This window comes from Leopardus geoffroyi, chromosome D4 (assembly GCF_018350155.1).
Source record: "Leopardus geoffroyi isolate Oge1 chromosome D4, O.geoffroyi_Oge1_pat1.0, whole genome shotgun sequence".
Classification (NCBI taxonomy): domain Eukaryota; kingdom Metazoa; phylum Chordata; class Mammalia; order Carnivora; family Felidae; genus Leopardus; species Leopardus geoffroyi.
In genome coordinates this window covers 74282249-74297662 of record NC_059342.1, presented here as the reverse complement: position 1 = coordinate 74297662, position 15414 = coordinate 74282249, and the positions used below count along the sequence as shown (strand labels likewise).

General features: G+C 57.7%; 1 protein-coding gene and 1 long non-coding RNA gene across 22 annotated transcripts; one reads left to right on the top strand and one right to left on the bottom strand.

The window, feature by feature from the left end:
- Positions 1-687: 687 nt before the first annotated feature.
- Positions 688-4152, bottom strand: LOC123592850. Its single transcript, XR_006709980.1, has 2 exons — positions 4103-4152; positions 688-1531 (listed from the first exon to the last, which is right to left on the bottom strand). It is a non-coding gene; the product is annotated as an uncharacterized LOC123592850 (long non-coding RNA).
- A 1617-nt stretch (positions 4153-5769) lies between these two features.
- Positions 5770-13766, top strand: KIF12 (kinesin family member 12). Of its 21 annotated transcripts, none has more exons than XM_045468246.1 (19): positions 5786-6179; positions 6473-6538; positions 6640-6718; positions 6904-7031; positions 7123-7198; positions 7562-7696; positions 7864-7999; positions 8377-8430; positions 8826-8917; positions 9097-9244; positions 9995-10113; positions 10201-10305; positions 10892-10994; positions 11075-11165; positions 11375-11461; positions 11841-11931; positions 12007-12111; positions 12713-12813; positions 12909-13293. In XM_045468246.1, the coding sequence occupies exons 3-19, from the start codon at positions 6650-6652 to the stop codon at positions 13186-13188; spliced, it is 1920 nt and encodes a 639-aa protein (XP_045324202.1). In that variant the 5' UTR covers positions 5786-6179; positions 6473-6538; positions 6640-6649; the 3' UTR covers positions 13189-13293. The 21 variants fall into 21 exon arrangements, 15 of the variants coding, with proteins under 15 accessions (XP_045324206.1, XP_045324205.1, XP_045324208.1 ...); XM_045468241.1 differs by adding an exon at positions 13358-13766 and having other exon boundaries at positions 5798-6179; positions 6473-6718; positions 12909-13027; XM_045468240.1 differs by adding an exon at positions 13346-13766 and having other exon boundaries at positions 5805-6179; positions 6473-6718; positions 12909-13027.
- Positions 13767-15414: the final 1648 nt, after the last annotated feature.

The following is a 15414-nucleotide window of genomic DNA, read 5'->3' as shown; positions in this document are numbered from 1 at the left end:
CCAGGGGCGGGGCTCCCCGGCCCTAAAGTAGCACTCGACCTTCCCCAGGGACGAGGGCAGAGCAACGTGAGAGCCAACGTGGGAGCGTGTTTCAGCAGAGAGGACTGAACGAAGGCGAGTTGTGTACTTAAAAGGTCAACTTCAGTTATCCAAGTTCAGCTTTGCAAAACAGCTCGAAGGAAGGAAGCTGCAGAGAGCAGAGGGCGGAACGCAAACTCTGGAGACTGACGGATCCCCGCTACGCCGCTTAGCGGGCACGTGACCTCGGCAAGTTCCTGAACATGCCTGAGCCTCAGTTTCCTCATCTGTAGCGCCAGTCCTAGAGGGTCGCTTTGAATTTGAATTATAAACTGAAGTAGAAAACGTGTCCAGTGTTCAATAAACACTAACTCCCAACCCTCTGACCCAGAAGGTTCCAGACGCATGAGGCATCATTGTGCAACAGATGACACTTAGCGCCCCTTAACACTCTGGCATGTCGACATTACTGCTTTTAGATGAAAACATCCAGCTCATAGGTAAGTCATTCCTGGATGAACAGTGGGGTAGACTGACTCAGGGGAGGCTGTTCGTTCATGTTTCAGGGAGAAGAGCTGGGGTCCTGGAGACGACAGGGCGTTTCAACCACCCTGGGTCCTGGGATTTCACAACTACCAATAGAGGCTCATCTTCACCAAAAGGCAGAGCTTGGTTTCCAGGGGCTTTATTTCCTCTTGCTGGACCCTCATGTGAAGTTTCGGAGGAGAGGAGGCAGGTATTTAAGGGGAGAGAGTGGTGGCCCGCGGGTGCCGGGGGGTTACCGTGAGTCTCTGTACCTCGATCTAAAAATCACCGTTCCTCACAGTGCCTATACTGGCCCCCTCTTCCGTCTTCCCATCTGTACCTGGGGTAGGGGGCCAGATAGAAGTCAATTCAATAACCTCTGAAGGTCCCCGCTTTGGAGACTTTTGTGGAATGAGTCCTATGGCCCACATTCACATCTTAATTAAAGATTACATCAAGCACTGTTTGGAAAATTTCACAACAGGCCTTGGACCCATCTGGCTTTTCCTCCACTGGTGGTGGGGGGGGGGGGGGGTTGGTTACAGGAGGAACAACGAAAGATGAGTGTGTCATGTGATAAAAGGAGAACTTTCTTCCTCACCATCTTCTCACCTCTGGTCCACCTCCATCCAATGCTGATGCAGGGTGAGCCTCAGACCGGGCCAGGCCGCTTCTACCAGGGCCTCAGTCTCTGCACCTGACAAATGGGGATGAGCCCTCCTCCGTGAAATGCGTCAGAAAGAGCAGAGGGCGTTGACACTTGGGCTTCCCAGAGCCCAGGGGAGCCTGTCCCCCACCCTCCGGGAATTCTAAATTTGTAGCAGATGGTCGGGTCCGAGAGGCCAGCTTGGCAGGGGCTGAGAGAATGTCACTCGGCTTCTGGGCACATTTGAGAGCAGCTTTGTGGCAGGAGCTGATGATCTCCATGACAAATGAGTCCCTAAATGAATCCTTACATCGTGAAGTAGAGTGTTTGTGGTTAGCCTTGCTAGAAGGACGGGAGACACAGGGGTTAGGGAGAGATGCAGGGATGCGCCCAGCAGCCTGCGCACTGGCCTCCTCTCCTCCTTCCCTCCCTTCCACCAACATTTGCTGAGCTCCTCTTGTGGGCAGGGCCCCTGTGCCTGCTCAGAGACCACAGGGGTGAAGCCAATACAGTCCCTGCCCCCCAGCAGAGAGTAGGGACAATCCAATGTGATTAGTACCGTAACAGTGGGAAGCCAGACCCAGGAGGCCGTGGGGGACAGGGTGGCTCCAACCTGACCTGGAGGGTAGGGGCCGGGGGAAGGCTTTCTCTGGTAAGACTTGCAGGACAAGCCCACCAGGTAGAAGTGAGCACTCACGGCAGAGGGAACAGCAGGGGCAAAGGTTTAGAGGAATCAAAGGGAAGTCTAGGGAAGCTTTGGGCTGGAGTGTAGGAGGCAGGGGTGGGGGTGGGGGGGTGGAAGAAGAGGACAGCCAGAGGGGTCAATAGGAGATAGGGCCCGAATGGCCTTATGTCCCAGCCTAGGGAGCTCAGACGTTATTCTGAGGCTCCAGGGAGAGTCAGGGTATTCCCAAAGGGGATGTCTAGGGCTGAAGTGGAGAGAGTGGATCCAAGGGGCTGGTAGGAGGAGTAGGGGTGTGTGGAGGAGGGTCCCTGATTGCTCAACACTGCTTTTATTTACTCCCCCAAGGAGCGCTTCTTGAGGGCCTGCTCACCCCCCTCCATCCAGCAGGCCGGCTAGCCCCTCCGTGGTGCACACGCTCCCCCCCCCCCCCCCCCCCCCCCCCCCCCCCCCCCCCGCTCCGAGAAACGTAGGGAGAGAGCAGGGCCACGCTTGACAGAACTCCTTTGTGATGAGCACCGCCCCCCCCCCACCCCGCCTGCCCCCGGTTGGCACAGTGCTCTGCTGCCCTCTAGCGAGGCCTGGAGCCGCACCCCTGCAGGGTCCCGCCAGCTTCTAAGATACTCTGAGTTCCAACTCCACTACCTCCTACTCCACCACCCCCACCAGCCACCCGCCAGACCTTCCTTCCCTCTGTCCCTCCCTCAACTGCAAGAGTCCCACTGCTCCTGGGGAAAAGTTACAGTTCAGGACAGGCCCAGGACAGGGTGAGGAGGGGAGGAGGACCGAGATAGACTCAGCCCCAGCCGTGGGAACAGGCAGTGCCGTGGTCCGTGAGGGGTACCACTGGGTGGGGGCCAAAGCGTTGTGTCTTTAACTCTCTCAAATGAATAGACCGAGATGGTATTTCCTCCTGTCACTAGCACGATGGTCACAGCCATGACGACGGTGGTGATGGTGGTGGTGTGGGCGGGGACTGCTATTTCTGCAGCTTTGGGTGATGGTGGTAGAATTTGGGTGGGTGGTCGCGACGGATTTTACCGAGACAGCGACGGTAACAAGGACACCGAGGGAGGCAGGAGCAGTGGTAGTGGTAATGGAGGTGGCTAATATGGCTGGATGTCCTTGGCCCTGGCCTTGGTGGAGTGTGCACTCAGCTCCATTAGGCACACACCCAGGAGGGGGGGATGCCGGACCACCGGATAAGCACAAGTTTAGCTTAATAGATAAGGCCAGTTTTCAGAAAACTGTTTGTCTTTACACTCTTACCTGTAACGGGTGGGAGTTCCAGATGTCCCAGCTCCCCACAAAAACTTAGTAGTGTCTGTTCACTAATGTGTCTCAAGGACTGAGAAGCCTAGTGCATAGAGGAGGCTTTATAAAAATCTGCTAAGGGCTCCTGGGTAGCTCAGTTGGTTAAGTCTCTGACTCGTAATTGCAGCTCAGGTCGTGATCTCAGAGTCATGAGATTGAGCCCCATGTTTATATATATATATATATATGCACATATATATATATACATGTACGTATATGTATACATATACATACATATACATATATGTGTATATATATACATATATATACATATACCTATACGTATATGTGTGTGCATATATATATATATATATATATATATATATATATATATATAAACCTGCCGAACGAACTCACAATTTAAGGCTAGCCACTGTCCTTACTCACTGTGAGAGAACAGAACTAGAACGTCACTCTTGCTTATGGACACTGAGTGATGTACACATTCTGACCCAGGTTGGGAACCCCTGTGCAAAAGTCACGCCAAACAGCCGATCATACCCCGTCCTGCGCGTATCCCTTGTCTTGGCATTTCTCTTAAAATCCCTGCAGTGTGGCTCATCTCGGTCAAGCTTGAAAAGGGATAGCAATTTGATTAAGCCCAAAGCACACGAAAATGTGGAATGACTGGTGGTCCTTAACCCTTTTAGGGACATTTTTTTAAAGTTTGTTTATTTATTTTGAGAGAGAGAGAGAGAGAGAGAGAGCGAGCATGTGCGCAAGTGGGGAAGGAGCAGAGGGAGTGAAGGAGTGAGAGAGAATCCCAAGCAGGCTCTGCACCATGAGGGCAGAGCCCAACACGGGGCTTGAACTCATGAACCACAAGATCATGACCCGAGCTGAAGCTGGGATGCGTAACCAACTGAGCCACCCAGGCGTCCCTTAGGGACACTTAAAGGAACAACTTGTTTACTTACCGCGTTTACAGCAGGAAAAGGCAACCTGCCATAAGGCAACCAGCGCCAGCCCGCCAGCGGGCCAGCCCGCCAGCGCTCGGTCCCGCCATTCACAGCTGCTTTCCCCTTACACTGCTTCCCCTGCCCCCTCTCTCTTCTTCCATTTTTCCATCTGTAAAACAGGAGTAGTCATTCTTTTCCTATCCACCTCAAGGATTTTCTAAAAATGTAACAGATTAAGGAACTTCACAGTTGATAGAAATCTTGGAGATCATCTAGGGACTTTTATTTTTGCTTTTAGATAATTCTTTACAGTTTATGAATCACTTTCATTGACACTGTCTCATTGAAACCTCAGAACAACTGGGGCGTCTGGGTGGCTCAGTCGGTTGAGCGTCTGACTTCGGCTCAGGTCATGATCTCACAGTTCGTGAGTTCGAGCCCCGCGTCAGGCTCTGTGCTGACAGCTCACAGCCTGGAGCCTGCTTCAGATTCTGTGTGTGTGTCTCTGCTCCTCCCCTGCTCACACACTGTCTCTCTCTTTCTCTCTCTCTCTCTCTCAAAAATAAATAAAGATTAAAAAAAAAAAAAAAAGAAACCTCAGAACAACTATGGGAAATCATCAATCTCTTTTGATAGGGAGGAAACAGGTTAAGAAAGCGGGAATTACCTTTTTTTTCTTTTTTTTAATGTTTATTTATTTATTTTTGAGAGCAATCCAGAGCGAGTGAGCACAAGCTGGGAAAAGGCAGAGAGACAGGGAGAGAGAGAATCCCAAGCAGGCTCTGTGCTGTCAGCACAGAGCTTGATCTGAGGCTTGAACTCGCCAACTATGAGATCGTGACGTGAGCTGCAATCAAGAGTTGGCCGCTTAACTGACTAAAGCACCCAGGTGCCCCGAAAGGGGGAATTACTTGCCAAAATAGAGCTGGGGGCAGTCAGTGGCTCTTTGCTCTACCTAAGTCTCCCTATAGATCCAGCTAGAAGGCCCTGTAATCAAAAGGTTGACTAGTTCTTGATTGTACCCCCCCAGTGCATGGGGAGCTAGCTCACTGCCACCCGAAATAAACCGTTCCTTAGTTGGGTGGCATTGATAGCTGGCTATCACTTGTGGAACAGAACATGTTATATTGAAAGGAGGCAGTGACTCTTAAGGCTTTCACCCTAACGTGTCCCAGACAGAAGAGAAGTTTACGGAAATAGCCAGAATGGCAATAACAACAATGCCCACCTGATGGTGTCACTTCCCTGGTTATAACCCTTCAGGGGCTTCCTGGTTCCCTGCAGAGGGAGTCCGGGCTCCTTGATGTAGCCTCCCTGAGCTTGGCCCAGCCTCAGACCACCTCTACATGCCTCACACATCTTCCCACCCCACCCCAGCCTTCCTGCAATGTGCTTCCTCTGCCAAGAACACCCTCACCTACCACCTTTACCTCCCTGCTCCTACCGGCCTCTCAACTCCCCAACCCCCAGAATCCCTGCACACTAGATTGTTCTCACTTGCCTCCCTAACAAGACTACAGGATTCCTTTGCGTTGGTGCCCAGCATGGAGACTGTCACTGAACTGGCGATTGCCCCACTCCGGCACCTACGCAGACCCCTCTGCTGCTCCAGACAGCCAGATCAGCAGAAGGTTAAACAACTGCTCTGGCCTTAAATCGGCCTTGGCACTGGAGAAGCAGGTGGCCCAATGGTTAACCAGATTCTTTCTGGGCCTGTTCTCAGTTCTGCTCAGGAACTCAATCCAGCCAGGTCTTCCCAGAGCTGAAACCTGGGCCCCTCTCACCCCTTCAGGAGCGCCCCCCCCCCCCCCGACCAGGGCCCTCCGATGCCAAGTAGCTGGAACTGCCAGGGAGGGGAAGCGGGGGAGGCAGAGGACAAAGCTGGAGGAGGCATAGGTGGACAGTAGGAAGGACCTGGCCCATGCTCTGCCAGGCTTGCCGCTCCCGTCCCTGTCTCCCTAGCCCCATCTGTGTACCCAGGAGGCTGGCCTGGGTGGTTGCTCCTGATAGGAATGGACAAGAGCAAGGGACCCTCAGACTCCAGAACCCCCTAGCTAGGGGTCCCCTTGCTGGAGAGGGATTTTTTCCACCACAGGTAGGGGTGGGTAAATCTTTAACTAGTTAGCCCTGGGCAGGCCCAAGCCTTTCCGGATGGCTGGATGCCTGAGAAGGGGAAAGGGGGTGGGGGGTGTAAGGCGTGTATAGCCAGTCCCAGTGTGGTGGAAAAGGGAGGGTAGCGGGAGAGAAAGGAACGAGACTCGGGCGGAGCTAACTCCGGGTGCGAAGCTGGCCATGGAGGAACGCGGGTCTCCCGACGGGTAAGGAGAGATTCTGGGAGGTAAGAGGAGCCGCTGGGCTCAGGGATGGTAACTCACGTTGCGGCCACAGGGACCCCGCGCGGAGCCTGGAGCAGGGGCCCGAGGGGCCAGAAACGCCCATCCAGGTGGTACTCAGGTAGGTATAGGTTGGTTGGGCGGGAGCGAGGAGCGAGGGCGATCGAGGACGGGGCCGATGGCGTCATCGGGATGGACCTCTGCCTTCCCACCGGACCCCAGAGTGCGTCCCATGAGCGCGGCGGAGCTGCGTCGAGGGGAACAGAGCGCGCTGCACTGCTCGGGGACCCGGACTCTGCAAGTGAGGAATCCCTCCCACCCACTGACCCCCCCCCCCCCCCCCCCAGTCAGAAACCTACCTGGAGACCCCTCGGTCCCTTCCGGGTCAGCTCGGTCCCAGGCCCCGGCCTCTGCCCCCTCACCCTGCCCGCCCCCGAGCCCCGCCCTCCCTGGCTCCGCCCCCAGAGTGCCCCGCCCCCTCCCCAGGTGAGCCCCCCCGGCGGCGGCCCCGACGTGGCGTTCCGCTTCGGCGCCGTGCTGGACGGGGCGCGCACGCAGGAGGACGTGTTCCGGGCGTGCGGCGTGCGGCGTCTGGGCGAGCTGGCGCTGCGCGGGTGAGTGAGGCCCCGGCACGGCCCCCCGCCCCCCCCACCCCCACCCCTGCGGGCCGCCACCGGGGTCCAGCCGAGCCTCTGCCGCCCGCAGCTTCTCCTGCACTGTCTTCACCTTCGGCCAGACCGGCTCCGGGAAGACCTACACCCTGACCGGGCCTCCTCCGCAGGTGGGCCGAGCGCAGATGGAGCCCCTGAGGGTCGGGGATGGGGTCTCGCAGGCGGCGCGGACTTCCAGGGGGAAGGGCCTTCGTGCGGCCCAGCCCCCTTTATTTGCAGACAAGGAAACCGAGGACCGGAGACGTAGCAGACGCTTGCCCGATGCGGAGCTACTTTTGTCCTCCTTACTTAGTAGCTCTCAGTTTTCTTCATCTGTAGACGGAGGCGAATCGTTCTGATTCGATATTCTACGGGAACTTGGTTCCTGGCGCAGAGTAGGGCCGTCCTCCACAAAGGGTATTTATGACTGGTTTTGTGTGGGTGTGCCGGGATGATCGTGACCCACCCCCTGGCTCAGCTGTTTCTGCTCCCAGGGCGAGGGGGTGCCCGTACCCCCCAGCCTAGCCGGCATCATGCAGAGGACCTTCGCTTGGCTGTTAGACCGGGTGCGGCACCTGGGAGCCCCTGTCACCCTCCGCGCCTCCTATTTGGAGATCTACAATGAGCAGGTGGGGGACTGAGACTGAATAGACAGCCCTCCAGGTAAAAGAAGTATTTCTCTCCAAGGAGCTGGGGTCAAGGGACAGAAGAGGCTGGGGGGCTGTGTCGGTAAGGTCTGGGGGTTGATGGAGCACGGGCGCAGGGCCCCTGCCCTCACCGGCCACCCTCCTCTCAGGTTCGAGACCTACTGAGCCTGGGAGCTCCCCGGCCTCTCCCTGTTCGCTGGAACAAGACCCAGGGCTTCTATGTGGAGCAGCTGCGAGTGGTGGAGTTCGGGAGTCTGGGGGCCCTGATGGAACTGATGCAAATGGGTGTGTGCTGCATCAGGGGCGCTTTGGGGTGTGGGGGCGCCCGTTCCTCAGCTGTTCACTGATGGTGCACTCGGAGCCCCTGGCCGGAGCTGTGGGCTGAGATGACCCTAGTGGGGGAAAAGGGTCAGCAGACCACAATTCAGACACAGCCCAGGGATGTACCCCCGCCCCACCCCAGGCCTGGAGATTCTGCTGTCCGACTGCTGTTCGAACTCTTAGAATCCTGATGATGGGGTCATGATTGGGTAGAGCGGAGTCCGGGTCATGGTCTCCTCTCCAGCCCAGAGTCTCTGCCTCTGTCAAGCCCCATTTTTGCCCCTTGAAGAGGTCTCCCCACCTCAAGGCTCTCCCCTTCCAATCTCTTCCCCTCCACACAGCAAACCACATCCCTCTGCCCCTTCGGACCTCCAGACCCTTCCAGCTTGTTGAAGGTAAAGGTCATACCTCTTAGGCTAGCCTGTGGTGCCCTTCTGTTCCAGCCTCGTTCATTTAGTCATCAAATATTTATTGAGCACCTACCCTGTGGCAGGCTGCGGGGACACCGGGACTCTGGGTTCTGGCCCCAGAGTTGTACCATGCCTGGTAGCTGATCTTTCTGCCTGAGTTTCTCTCCCTCCCTCCACACAGCAGCAGAAGAGATGTGAACTTGATGGACGTTCTTCCCCTCAGTTCTCTCCATCTTTCTTTCACCTGTCCGTGCTGGAGGCAGGCCTCTGTGCCTTTGCATGGGCTGGCCCCTCTCCCAGGATGCCCTCGCTGCTTTTTCTTTATTGGTGACCACCTGCTCCTCCTACCAGGTCCAGCTCCTGCTGTTTTCCCCCGCTAGGTCTTAGCCGTCGACGGAGCTCAGCTCACAGCCTGAACCAGGCCTCCAGCCGAAGCCATGCCCTGCTCACGCTCTACATCAGCCGCCAAACCGTGAGTGTCCCCACTGGGGGAAGGAGCTGGCCCAGGACCACCCGGCGAGGGTCTGCCGCCGGGTGTATAAACCAACCGGGGCGTGTGCAGGAGATAATAGTGGAAACCCTTGGCTTTGTGACTCTGATGGGGACAGCCCCTCCCAAGTCCCCATCGACCCTGATCCTCCTACCCCACAGATGCCTCCAGTGGACCCTGGGGAGCCCCCCGTTGGTGGGAAGCTGTGCTTTGTAGACCTGGCCGGCAGTGAGAAGGTGGCGGCCACGGGATCCCGTGGGGAGCTGATGCTCGAGGCAAACAGCATCAATCGCAGCCTGCTGGCCCTGGGTGAGGCCTGGGGCCAGCTGGACTGACTTCCTGAGTCCCTCCTCTGAGCCGGACCCAGAACTGTCCACAGTGGGGGAAGCCAGGGGAGGCGTAGTATGGGAGGCGTAAGGGAGGCGTAGGATGGGAGAGTCAGGAGCTGTGACCCAGGAGCCACACGCCTCCTCCTGGCCTCAGCTTGCTATTGACTGGAGCCTTCCCTCTTAGCACTTTATTCACGAGTCTGTAAACCCTGAGGGTCTGTAAAGGCACATTTTAACTGGGGAGGTAGAAACACTCAGGTGCAGAGTATGAGCCCTCAGACAGTCAGCCTGTCCCATGTGCAGCTGGGAAGACTGAGGCCCAGTGAGGGGAAGGGAACTGACCTTCCCACCCCCGCCCCAGGTCACGGGGCCTTGGGAGCCTTCAGGGCTGGGACGCCAGCCTTCCTCTGTGGCATGTGTGGGGAGATTTTCAGGAACTCTTCTTCATTCAGCCCACTTGTCAGATATTTCCTGAGCCCCTGCCGAGTGCCAGGCCTGTTGGTCAGGTTCTTTGGTGGCACTGGGGATCAGGGGCGGACAGGGTCATCTGTGCCCTCAGGAGCCCCAGTCTGATAGCAGAGGCCAGTCTGACTGAGTGACAAGATCTTGGGAAGGAGAGATTTTCAAGTCACACAGGCCTGGGCGGAGATGCCAGCTCTGCTCTGCATGAAGCAGCTGGGTGGCCTTGGGCAACGGGTGTAACCTTGCTAGCCTTGTTGTCCCCGCCCAGGTCACTGCATCTCCCTGTTACTGGACCCACAGCGGAAGCAGAGCCACATCCCCTTCCGGGACAGCAAGCTCACCAAGCTGCTGGCGGACTCGCTGGGGGGACACGGGGTCACCCTCATGGTATCCGAGAAGGGCTGGCAGGGAGGGATGGTTCCTGAGGGAGAGGGTCCCAGAGAGGAAGGAACGCTCAGCGGCAGCCCTCCCCAGGTGGCCTGCGTGTCCCCTTCAGTCCAGTGCCTTCCCGAGACTCTTAGCACCCTGCGATATGCAAGCCGAGCTCAGCGGGTCACCACTCGGCCACAGGCCCCCAAGGTGAATGGAGGGAGACCGGGCAGAGGTGTGGGTCGGGGACATGGTTGGGGATGAGGCAGTAACGGGAGCCTGAGTCGGTGTCGTGGGAAGTCTGGGATGAGTCACAGTTGGGATTAGAGTCAGAGTCCTGATGATGGGGTCGTGATTGGATGGGGTGGGGTCAGGGGTCATGGTCAGGATTAGGGCATGTCTAGGGGTGTGGTCTGATTTGGAATATGATTCAGGGTATAGCCAGGATCCCAGTTGGTACCGTGATTAAGTCTGAGTTGACTTGGGGTCTGACGTAGTGTCTTGTTTGGGGTCAGAATCTGGGCCAAGGCCTGGACAGAACTGAGTTTAAGGTTGGATTTGGAGCAGGCTGCAGCTCAGAGCAGGCCCTCTAGGCACACGGCTAAGGCTTCCTGGTACTTTGACACCATTAGGGCAGGGTGCCTTCTCTAGGTGGATGTCACCTTGTGCCAGGATGCAAGGCTGGCATGTGAAGCATGGGCTAGATCTCAGGCTCTGCTCACCACCCCCGGAAGCGCTTGTACGGTGCACAACTTGTACAGCCGTAAACAGCAGCCCTGGGCCTCTTTCTGGGCAGTCACCTATGGCAAAGCAACCCCAGCGTTTGGAGATGGAGATACTGCAGCTCCAGGAGGAGAACCGCTGCCTGCGGTCCCAACTGGGCCAAGTACACCCCAAGGGTATGAGCTCCCCAGGGGCAGGGGTGGGGTGTGGCTGGGGCTCCCATGGATCCAGCCACCGTGCCCTTCCCCCCCGACAGCCTCAGGGCTCAGTGGGGCCCGGGTGGCCTGGGCCCAGCGGAACCTCTATGGGATGCTGCAGGAGTTCATGCTGGAGAATGAGAGGCTCCGGTAGGCTCCCCCTCAGCCAGGGGGACTCTGTGCCCCGCCCCTCACTTCTATGCTGCTTCTGCCAAGCTGCCCCCTTCCCCGGGTCCTTGGCTATCCTCTGTCCCCGCTTGTCTCCTGGGGCTTGTACTCCACTGCAAAGAGAAGGGCTGACCCGTCCCCCTACTGGTATCTCTGCCTCCTGTCACCTTCCTGGGGCCTGCTCTTCCCAGGAAAGAAAAGAGCCAGCTGCAGAGTAGCCGGGACCAGGCCCGGGATGAGCAGCGGGTCCTGGCCCAGCAGGTGCACGAGCTGGAGCGGTGAGCACGGCTGCCAGCCTGGAGGCAGGCCTCGGGACACAGGGCAGGTGGGAGGAGGTGGCTCCGTGAAGCGGTCAAGAGTCTGCCCTCTGGGTCCGGACCACCTGGGTTCAGAGTCCGGCTCTGCCGCTTACCAGCTGTGAGACCTTGGCTGACTTGTTTGACTTCTCCCTGCCCGGCCTTCTTCCTCTTCTACGAAGTGGGGCTGATATAGGTCCTCCTTGGTAGGGTTGTGTTAAAGTTTGGATTGAACGAGTTCATACGTAAAGCACTGAGAACGGTGCCTGGCACGGCTGAGTGTTGGCTAAAAGGGGGACTCGGGGACCAGCCTCGTGGTTGGTTTTCAGACCGCAGGCATAGACCCCACCGTCCTTTCCAGGCGCCTCCTCTGTGCCTGCTCCCTTCACCTGCCAAACCCCGGCCCAGCCCCACCGTGTCCCTGTGTGATGGCACCAGCTCGCCCCTGCCACGTGAGTGAGTCTCTGGCCGGCCCGGTGGGGTGAGGAGCAAGAGTGTCACAAAGCCTCTGACGTGCCCTGTTGCAGGCCCTGCCGCCCCTCTGCTCCTGCCCCTGCTGTCACCTGTGCCCCTTGTGCCGAGCACCGTTGGCCCACTGGGCCTGCCCACACAGGGGGCTCCAGCTGCCGCAGGTAGGAAAGGCCAAGGCGGGGGAGGGAAGGCTGGGAGAGCTGGAGACTGTGATCCGGGGGGGTCCGTGGCCTGGGAGGCTCCAGAGCTCCAGGGTCCCCGGCTGGATCGTTTGGGTGAGGGGCTGGCTTTGGGCTCCCACCCAGGGTTCAGAAAGTCTGTTTGCTTTGCCCGTCCCCCCCCCCCCCCGCCCCCATCCTGCCTTCTTACAGGAACTCACTGTCCCGCTCGCTTATTCATTCACTCGCACGTTACTCATTTCCGTGTTCGCTTACTCACGCGTTCACTCATTCAGTACCTGTCCCCTAAGCTCCTAGCTTCGTGCCAGCCTCTGTTCCGGGCACCAAAGATTCAGACATGACATGGGATTCGAACAGACATGGTTCCTGCCCGCAGGGAGTTCCTCATCCCCAGAGAGGACATTACAAGGCCTGCCCACTGCCCGCAGGGAAAGTGACCAAGACCCTGCACTTTGACGCCCACCTGACATTCTTGGTGTCCCGTGGGGCATGTGTGGCAGGGATGGTGGCGCCATGATGGCACCAGGAAGGTGGGGCACACAGAGGCAGGGTCTCCCAGTGCGGGCTCTGGTCTTTCCTGCAGGTGTTTGGCCCTAAGACCCCGGGTGGCCTGGCTCTGTCTGCCCAGCCCCCACCCTGGGCACCCCCATGCAATCCTGACTCTGCCGAGTTCCCGAGAGAGAGGTGGGCCCAGCCCTTGGGCACTGGGATGGGGGAGGAGGAGGCTCGCCTGGGGAGTCGAAGGCTCACCTCCCACCGCCCAACCCACCCCGGGCTAGGAGTCATAGCGACTGGACTAGGACCCGAGTCCTGGCGGAGATGTTGATGCGAGAGGAGGTGGTGCCCTCTGCGCCGCCCCTGCCCATGGGGCCTCCAGACGCGTCACCAGTGCTGAGAGGTGAAGGAGAGAGAGAGGGCGGGGCCCCTAGCGTTTTTGGTGGTCTTGGGCCAGAACTCACCCTGTCCAGACCTCAGTCTCCCCCCTTCTGGAACAGGGTGTGTGCTGCGAGGCGATCCGTAAGATCCTTGCAGTTTCCAAACTTGGAGTTCTCTTCCTAGGGCCACCTGGTTGTCCATACACGTGCAGGAGCCCGTGGTGTTGGTTGAGGGGGAGGGGGACCGCCTGAGGCTTCCTCAAAAGGTGTTAGGGCACTGAGGGGTCTGGGTGGGGCGGGCCGGGGGGAGCACAGGCCTCGGGTCTCACTGTGCTCCTTAGGCGGGGCTGCAGTTCCAAACCTGGCCCGGAGACTGGAGGCCCTCAGAGACCAGATTGGCAGCTCCCTGCGACGCGGCCGGAGCCAGCCACCCCCCAGCGAGGGTACACGGAGCCCCAGCCGAGTCCTCCCTCCCTGCTGAGGGCAGAACACACCCCAGAGACCCCCGTGTGACCCTGGTCTGGGCTCTGCGCTCCTGGGTTTCAACCTCCCCATCTGTGAAATGGGAACAACGGCTGCCGCTTCCCTCTGCGACTGAGCTGGGCAGGGGAGAATTCCTCAGGGCTGCGGGTGGGGGCTGTGGGGCAGTTTGGGGGAGCAAGGGGAGGGTGCCACCCCAGACTGTGAGAAATGTGACTCGATCTTGGAGAAACCAGGCTGCAGGTGGTGAAACAGACGAATAAAGAGAGGTGTCTGCTCCAAGACTGGTCGGTCATGTCTCCGGGTGGCCAGGCACTTCCGCGTGGGGGAGTCACAGAGAGGAGGGGTTCTCAAGGGAATCTGAGGAGGAGGCAAGGACTCGTGGCAGAGGGGTGTGCCCCCTCTGATCAGGAATATTCCAGGTTCCCATCCCCTTCATATACAAGTTTTAATTGAGCTGCTACTACATGCTGCTGGGCAGATGTGGGGAAATCGGATGGTGAGTGTCTCCACGAAGGAGGCCTGAGGGACACTGGTTCAGGCTCACTGGGCTGTGTATGTGCGGGTGCTGGAGGGATCCTGAGGTCTGAGTTCTGATGCCACAGACTTGCTGAGACCTTGGGCAGACCCTGAACCCTCCTTGGATCGCTTTCTGGTGTTCAGCCAGTTAGATGGGGCGTGAAGCTCCTTGTCTGTTGAGTTCAAGTGCAGGTTAAGAGGTGAAGGGTATCAGGATTCCTGGCATAAGTACTCAGTAGGATGCAAAGGGGCTCCAGTTAGGGGGAAATCCATTTTATAGTTAGGGAAACTGAGACCCACAGGGCTCATTCCTTCCTTTGTTTGTTCGTTCATTCATTCATTCATTCATTCATTCAGCACTACTGGCCTCAAGGCAAATCAAGGTGGTGAACAGGACTGACAAGGGATAAGCCGGCTTTGCCCAGGAAGCTCACAGGGGCCAGATGAAAGGCAGGACGTGTGACTGGGCATTAGGGATGTTCCACAGTGGAGACTTAGTGGAAGGCCAGCATTCACGGAGGCAGAGTCCAGGACGGGGGGTAATAACCAGATGCCACAGACCCCCCGGACTCCGCAGGGGGGGCCGTGGTTAGGTTCATGCATAGAACCACACACGTTCAAATCTCGCCTCCTCACTTAACCACGAGTAATCCTGGGCAAATGACTTCACTGCCCTGAGCCCGAGTTGTCTTATCAGCAGAATGAACACGATAATAGGACCTCCTCACTGGACAGTCCTGGGGATTAAGTCCCCTGAGCGATGGCAAGAGTAACAGCACAAGGCTTTGCCTGTTGCAGAGCACTTAGCCGAAAGCAACTTTCAGTCACTATGGTCATTTGATGAGATGGACACCCTGGGTTTGGAAAAAAAATTCGTTCAACAAATACCTACCAAGAACCCACTTTGGGCCAGCCTTGAACAAAGCATAAGAATCCTTACCTTCATAGAACACAGGAAACAAGAAAATGGGCAAAAATGCGTGGGAACTCGGTGATCAGTACCATGAAGCACAATATAGCCGGGAGGGCCCTCTACCAGACTGGGTGCCATTCTAAAAAGGGGGATCAGGAAGGGGCTCGTGCAGGGAACATTCATGCAGAGACCTGAAGGGGGGCGGGAAGGTGAACCTGGTTAATGCCATGAAGTCACTTTTCTCTCCTCTGGGTAATTTTGGCCCCGGGTGGCTCGGCAGGTTTGAGCCCGGGGTTCCTCCCCTCCCCAGAGCCCTTATCTCACTCACTGTATCATCGGGGCCTGCTTGCTGGGAGGCCTTCAGCCCCAGGCGGGGAAGGCCCCTGGCACTGAGCATGAGAACCTTCCTCAGCTGCCTTGGGAGGGTGGGCAGGGACCACCCAGGGGGACCCTGGCTGTTGTTGGTTCATTCATGTTTGGATGATTCCTCCTCCTGCT